Source organism: Orycteropus afer, unplaced genomic scaffold (genome assembly GCF_000298275.1).
Source record: "Orycteropus afer afer isolate SDZICR_OR568_19922 unplaced genomic scaffold, OryAfe1.0 scaffold00369, whole genome shotgun sequence".
Lineage (NCBI taxonomy): Eukaryota > Metazoa > Chordata > Mammalia > Tubulidentata > Orycteropodidae > Orycteropus > Orycteropus afer.
Window position 1 is genome coordinate 1,318,838 of NW_006921956.1, and position 7,255 is coordinate 1,326,092.

The 7,255-nt window shown below is 41.7% G+C and overlaps 1 protein-coding gene across 1 annotated transcript; it reads right to left on the reverse strand.

Annotated features, from left to right (window-relative positions):
- Positions 1–3,516: 3,516 nt before the first annotated feature.
- On the reverse strand, positions 3,517–5,499 carry FLRT2 (fibronectin leucine rich transmembrane protein 2). Its single transcript, XM_007953025.2, has one exon. The coding sequence runs from the start codon at positions 5,497–5,499 to the stop codon at positions 3,517–3,519; it is 1,983 nt and encodes a 660-aa protein (XP_007951216.1).
- Positions 5,500–7,255: the final 1,756 nt, after the last annotated feature.

The following is a 7,255-nucleotide window of genomic DNA, read 5'->3' on the forward strand; positions in this document are numbered from 1 at the left end:
TGGTTTGAATGGATGCTTTGCTCATAAAGGAAGAGTGTCCTCCCTGATGGAGAAGGAAACTCTGACTCCCATGACATGACTAGACCATTATGACCTGCACTAATAGGGAATGGAGCTAGAATATTACCTACTTCATTAATACTTTTCACCAGTACTTTTACCAGGTCACATTACATTAAAAAAAAAAAAAAAAAAGTTTTCAACAAACATCTAGATAATTAGAAGTTGTCTTATTTCTCAGACGGAAGAATGTGTTCTACTTGTAGTGTCATCATTAGAGACACAAGATTAATAGACAGGGGAATGCAGCCCTTGTCTCTGCCTGTGATTGTCCTGAGCGATGGGCAATGCATTTGCCAGTGTTGGAGGGAAGCCCAGGATCTCACCATGATCACGCACATCTCCCCAAACAAGTGAGTAGTGACAACTCTGGGTATGAATAGCAACTTTCATTAATATATTTCCTGTTGAAATTTCCTCTATGTGGTGAATTATCTAGCTCTAAATGTGCTCAAATACTGCCTGAAATCACATCGCTGGTCAGGCAGCATACAGCTCTTTATAAGCCAGTGTGTATAGCTCCATTTCATGGTTCCAGTCTGTACCTTCAACCTTATCTCTTGACTGATCATCTCAAGATGTGCAATAAGGACAGCAAGAGAGGCCCAAATACGGTGTATCAGCAAAACATATTAGGACTAGAAATGCCAATCAAAATGTAATTCACCACTTATGGTTGTTCAGCAGTTTTCCTAAGACATAGAAGACATTGCAAATTCCATAATGTGCTTTCTTTCCAGGCACACTATTACCAAGTGGAGACTGGTGTTAATTTTAGCAGAGTCTTTGTGCTGTGCTGTATGCAAGATCAAAATAAAGCCTGGAATTTGAATGGATCTCACCAGGAACACCTTCTAACAGAGGAGCCATTTCTTATCGTGCTTACCATTTCCCTCCACTGTACCACTTAGGCTCCATCTAATCAGTGGACCCCACAAGAAGTCACTACAGGAAACTCTCCAACCTTGATCTTCTTGGTCCAAAGCAAAAAGTTTTAGCAGCCAAAACTCCCACTTGGGGGAAGGACATACAATGCAAATAAATGATTACTTTGTGGGTAACAGAAGATTTAAAAAAAAAAAAAAAAACAAACCTCTAAAGTCAAAGTACCATCTTAGCTACACAGCCAAGGGGAAGAGAGACTGTGGAAAGGATTATCAAGCCAAGTCCACTAAAGCCTATGTCATTGTACTGAATTTTAGATTGCTTCCTGCAACAGTGATCACCTTCCCAGGCTGTCTCATCCTTTCACTGTATGGACCTTAAAAAGCTACAGCCAATACCCTCCATGATACTGACATGGAAATTAGAGTCACTTTAGAATTAAGTCAAATTAATTTGTAGCTAATTTCAGCTCGACTGACTGCACAGTTTCTTGTGTCTAGAACATTACAGTTTCATTATATTTTTCTCCTTATTTTGAGGGATGAGGGGGATAACAATATATGTTGAGAGGGCATTAAAGAAAATAAAGCTTTCACTATAAAGAAAAACTTGCATAGCATTTTATACCTAAACTTTTACAAAGAAGACACATCACAGTTTTATTTCGTTAAAAATAATAATAATAATAATAAAGAGAAAACAAGAAGTTTGTGACATTTCTTTTATGGATCCCTAAAATAATGGTCAGAGCAAAGTGAGTAAGTAGCACAGAATGAAGTGCCTAAATTTGATTTTAAAAAAAAAAATTGTCTTTCAAAGATGCATCTTTTAGATAATGTATGTGATCTATAGCCCTTCTATATCTAAGCAAGGAAAAGGAGTAAATTATACATGCTTTCTTAACATGACATTGCTTCAGAAACATTTAAAATCAAGCACAAAATGAATCTCTCTCTTCTTATACTTTCTGCTCTAGGCCCTGGTTCACCAACATTCTGGGAGCCAGCCTGGGCTCTCTGGCTTATTCATTTTTCATTTGTTGTCCTGTTAATGTAAGATTGAGTATCCCTCCACAATTCCTGAAGAAGATGACCATCCAAGATTGAAAAAGAAGAAATGGAATTTTAAAAGTGGAACTGAGTCAAAGTCAATCCAAGGTGGAAAACTATGTATTGCTTTGAGAAAAAAAAAAAAAATATATATATATATATCTCATTTCAGCCAGCTGTGATGTGTCCTTATGAAGCATTAGCAATGAAACGTAGTATGCATTTTAAAACGGGAAAGTGCAAATGGGCATTTTGTGTAACCAAGACCAGCATTCTTAAGTTTCTCTGAAAACTGGTTAGAGGCGGGGTCAAATGTAGAATGAACAACTAATGAGGAGAAAAAGAAAAAAATACTGGATGATTGGAAGACAATGCTTTGCCAGGGAGAAAACTGTATTAATTCAAGCTATTTCAACATGATACCAACAAGTCAGTTGGTCTAGTGAACCATTTAGTTTTTGTTTTTGTCTAAATGATACCAATAATTCGTAAATGACAAGTTTTTTAGTAAATTTCAAACACTGATCACTTGTTAAGTCTAAATATCATGTTGACATAGCCCTGGAGAATCTACTCAAATAATTCTCATTATCAAAAATAATTCCATTCAATATATTCTTCCCATTATTTTATTAGCCTCTTCTAAAAAAAGTATTCTAGAATATATCTCTGTTGAATTTGATTCAACCTGACATATGATTTGAATAGCAACACTTTTAAAGGGAATTTTCTTGCTAGCACATTCTCCCTGTCCCTGCAGACGACTGAAATCAGACTCAAGTCTGTAATGCTGTTATCATAAAGGGCCAGGGAAGCGTGATGAGCGATTCTTAAGCTCCCAGTCAGAAAGCCAACCGCCAGGTTTAAGGTCTTTCAAAACCTCATCTTTTTTTCTTGATTCTGCCAGGTTGGGTTAACTCCTTTCACGGAACTAACTGGCTTCTTCATGATGCTTTCTTTCCTGTGCTGGGTCAAATCAGGGTAACCACCACCTTTCTTCTATTTTTGAATGTATTACTTCTCTTCCAGACCAGGAAGTATAGAAATAGCATGACAATATCTGGGCCATTTCTTGTTTTACGCATATTACTTCTCCTACCCTGATGAGTCCATTTTAATCGGCCCTTTCATCTGACCACTGGCTTTAGGAAAGTAATTTATTCTGACAGCTTCAACAGCAAAGTGGTTAAGATGCATCATAAGGAAAAATAACTCGTTCTTTTGCCTTGGCGTTGGGTTCTCATTGTTCAACCCTGTACAGTACTTCAGCAACTATTTTTTTTTTTTTAAGATTTAAAAAGCAAAGAGTTACAAAACTGTTTGTAATTAACTTGAAATAGAAAAGATAGCACTTTTTTTTAAATCCCCTTATATAGTACACCGTATAAATTACAGAGTATTCAAATGCACAAATGCATCTGTGTAACATTTATCAAATGTAATTTGCGTGTCTTTCTGTGCACACACGTGTGTGTTCTCAAGAGGTTTTCTGTCTGCCTTGGGAACGCGGAACCTCTGGCTGTCACGTGTGGCAGTGTTCCAGGTCTGGCACACTGCTGTTGCAGTATCGCATGTTGTTGGGGATATGGCAGTCTGTGTAATTAATGCCCCCGTTTGGGGTGTAAATGGGCTGCAGTCTGAAATCTCCTTTAAGGAGCTGATCGTTATTTAAGGAGACGATCTGAAAACTGGTTTCTGTCATCTCCAGGATGGAGTTGTCCTTCTTGGTGCCCGCCTCACAGTAGTCGTCTTTCCGCCGGCCCCGGTTGTATTTCCACTTCTGAGAGGTGTAGCGCCCCTTTTTGTGCATGTGCCAACAAAAGATGCCGAGCAAGACCACGAGCACAAATATCACGGCACCCCCAATCAAGCCCGCCAGCAGAAAGGGGGAGCCCATGCTGTGGGAAGTGGTCTGCTCGTGGCTGGAAGCAGTGTTGCTGCCATTGTTCAAATAGGAGGCATGGGTGGTGGCCTCAGAACAAATGGTATCTTCTACAGCTCGGTAGTTAAAAGCATCCAGTGGCACTAAACAGATCCGATAGGTGGATTTGGGCTCTAAATTAACCAGGCTCAGATGTTGCTTCTCACCACTGACGATGCGTTCCTGGACAATGCCTCCTACTAAACTATGGCCCATTTTCACCCAAGTGAGTTTGTATGCCATCACAGTAAAGAGAGAAAGCCAACTGACTTGAATGGAAGTGTCATTCACAAAATGGATGGAGAGTTGGATCCGTTCAGAAATCGGTGGAGTCACTCTCTCTCTGCCATCCCAGTCAGGAATCGTGGGAAATTTTGATGTGGTAGGAGTTAGAGGCATATCGCTTCTGCTTGGTGTTGGCACAGAGAGTGTGGGAAGCTCTGTGGTTGGAGACACTGTCCTTGGGGCTGGGGTGAAGAGAGGCAGGCCAGGAGTAGTGGTGGGACAAGACAAAAGATTCATATTCAACTCCCTGACAGCCATCCCCCGGACTTGCTCCGGACCTTGGCACATAAAACCCCGCACGTTGAGAGACGAAGGGATGTATTTGAGCCATTCCGTGACCCATTTAATACTGCAGTCACAAAACCAAGGGTTATTCCGTGCCGTGAGCTGCTTCAGGTTAGAGAGGTTATCAAAGACCCCTTGAGTCAACATTCGCAGTTGGTTGTTGGATATATCCAGCCGCTCCAGCTTACGTAGATTTGAGAAGGCTGTCAGTGGGATGTGTTTTATCTGGTTATCCTGCAAATAGAGCCTGATCAGATGTGACCCTGGGAGATCAGGAGGAGGGTGTGAGAGTGAATTCCGAACGATTGAAAACTCCTTGAGCTTGGTGAGATGGCTGAAGGTGCCCTCGCCAATGCCCTTATTGGTCAGGAGATTCCCGTCCACAATCAGGCGCTCCAGACTCGTGAGGTTCTGAAAGGCCATGTCTGATATGACAGCAATTCGATTTTCATCCACTCTCAGCTCCTGCAAGTCCACAGGAAGGCCGACAGGCACGCTGCTCAGATGGTTCTTGGACAAAAACAACAACTTGAGGCTAATAGCCTCCCGGAAGGCCCCATCTTCCACCCCCACTGTGGATATAGAGTTGTCATCCAGGTGAAGCTCTTCCAGCTTCAGGAGCTGGGCAAGAGCAGCCCGGGAAATGGTCTGAATATTGTTTTCCTGCAGATGAAGAACTCTGACATTCTTGGGAAGGTTCATGGGGAATTCATCCAGTTGGTTGCCGTAAAGGTAGACGGTGTGCACCGACTGTATGTTGTGCAGTTCTGCAGGAAATCCAGCATTATTAATTTGGTTGTTGTGGAGGTAGAGTACGGTTACGCCCTCCGGGATCCCAAGAGGCACTGAGGTCAAGCTTCGCTCATTACAGTAGACAAAGTTCCTGTCACAGCGGCACACACTAGGGCACGCCAGGGTTTTTGACACCTGGGAGCAGAGTCCCAGGGAAATGAGAAGCCAAGATTTCAGGAAAAAAGCCCCAGGGCTGGGCCACTCTGTGGTCTGTAAGCCCATTTCTGAAGTAGGGAAAGAAAATACAACTGTGATGAGGAAAATAAAAAACAAAATTTAAAAAAAAAAAAAAAAACCAGTTAACAAAACTCAAATGAATGGACCGGCCTCTGTTGAAGTCCAGAGCTCCAGCTAGAAGGAGAGTCCTGAAGGCATACGGTAAAGTAGTCTTCTTGCTGTCTCTGGGCTTATCAGCCTGTGTTGCCCTCTTTGCTATTGTCCTCCATGTGCAAAAAATTTTAAGAGATAATTTTCCACACAGGTAGCAGGTGACGCCAAGTTTTGAGCGGTCACCAGGAGCCCGAGTGCGCAGGCAGAACTTCTGTTGTAGGTCAGGTCAGTGTGGACTGGCCTAAGAACTTCTTGATGAAGCTCAATCTGCAATCTGTTGTAAAAAAAAAGAAGAGAGAAGAGAGTGAGTTAAAGGCAGTAATGGAAGAAGTACCAATATGACTGTAACATTTTCAGAAACATGGTGAATGTTTTTGACTAATTGGCTGGAGTCAGGGATTGGTGTTAAATGACATTTTAAACAAGGGATTGGTGTTAAATGACATTTTAAACAACAATAATTTACTTGAAAAGCTATTCAAGAAATGAATGATTGAAGTATCTTATCTTCAAAAGAAAACCATACTGTTACCCCTGGACTATCAATAATAATTTTGTCACGACCTATTTTTTTTTTTCTTGAAGTAGTGTTTTATAATTTTCTTTTTTTTTTTTTTAGTTGTGATTTGGGTGAAGATTTACAGAGCAAATTCACTTTCCATACAGCAGTTCACATACACTTTGTCTCATGACATTGACCACAGTTTACCACAATGCAACAGCTCCCCTCCCACTTCCTCCCCATAGTTACCTCTTCCCAGTGTCCATCTCTCCATGCACTCCTTCCCCCTGAGCTGTCTCCCTGTGCTGCATAAGCAGTCCTTCTTTCTCCCATGATTGTTCTCTCCAAGGCGTGTATTTACTTGAGGTAAATGTTTAACTCATATGCCCGTATTTTGTTTGGTTGGAAACCACAGGTGTGGGTTCAATTCCAGACCTGAAGGGCAGCTAGGGGCCATAGTCTCAGTGGTTTGACCAGGCTCTATCAGACCAGCAAACCTGGTCCCCACCTTTTTTTTTTTTTTCTTTCCTCCAAATGATTTTGAGTTTTGTTCCACATTGTTCTCCTTCTCTATGCAGTATCTCCTACATAGATCCCCTTTCAAGTGGATGACAGTGGTAGCCGGGCACCATCTAGTTCTTCTGGTCTCATAGTTGTATAGGCTGCAGACTGGATGGTGCACCAGTCGCTAGGACTAATTGTTTCCATGAATTTTGGTTTTCTTCATTCTTCTTTGCTCTGGACAAGGAGAGAACCATCGTTGCATCTAGATGGCAGCTTGCTAGCTTTTAAGATCCTAGTCGCTACTTGCCAAAGTAGGAAGTGGAACAATGTTTTGTATAGTATGTTCTGCCAATTGAGCTTGATTTCCTCTGTGACTTTGGTCCCAAGCCCTCAGGTTCAACTACTTGGTCCTTCTGGGTAGCTGGCTGTGAGCAAGCAGTGACCACAACCTTGTCCCTTGTCGTCTCTACTATACACTTGGGAATTCTGATCATTCACATAAACTTATAGGACCATTGTCTGCCAACCCTATATATGTTCTTGGATACACTCCCCATTTCATAGACATACCTAATCGTTTAGCCTGTCCACCCACCTATCCGTCCATATACCCATGTTTGCCTTCACTGACAATGTAGTACT

Excerpts from the sequence above, each read along its gene's own strand:
- FLRT2 (XM_007953025.2), bottom strand. The coding sequence starts at position 5,499 with ATGGGCTTACAGACCACAGAGTGGCCCAGCCCTGGGGCTTTTTTCCTG.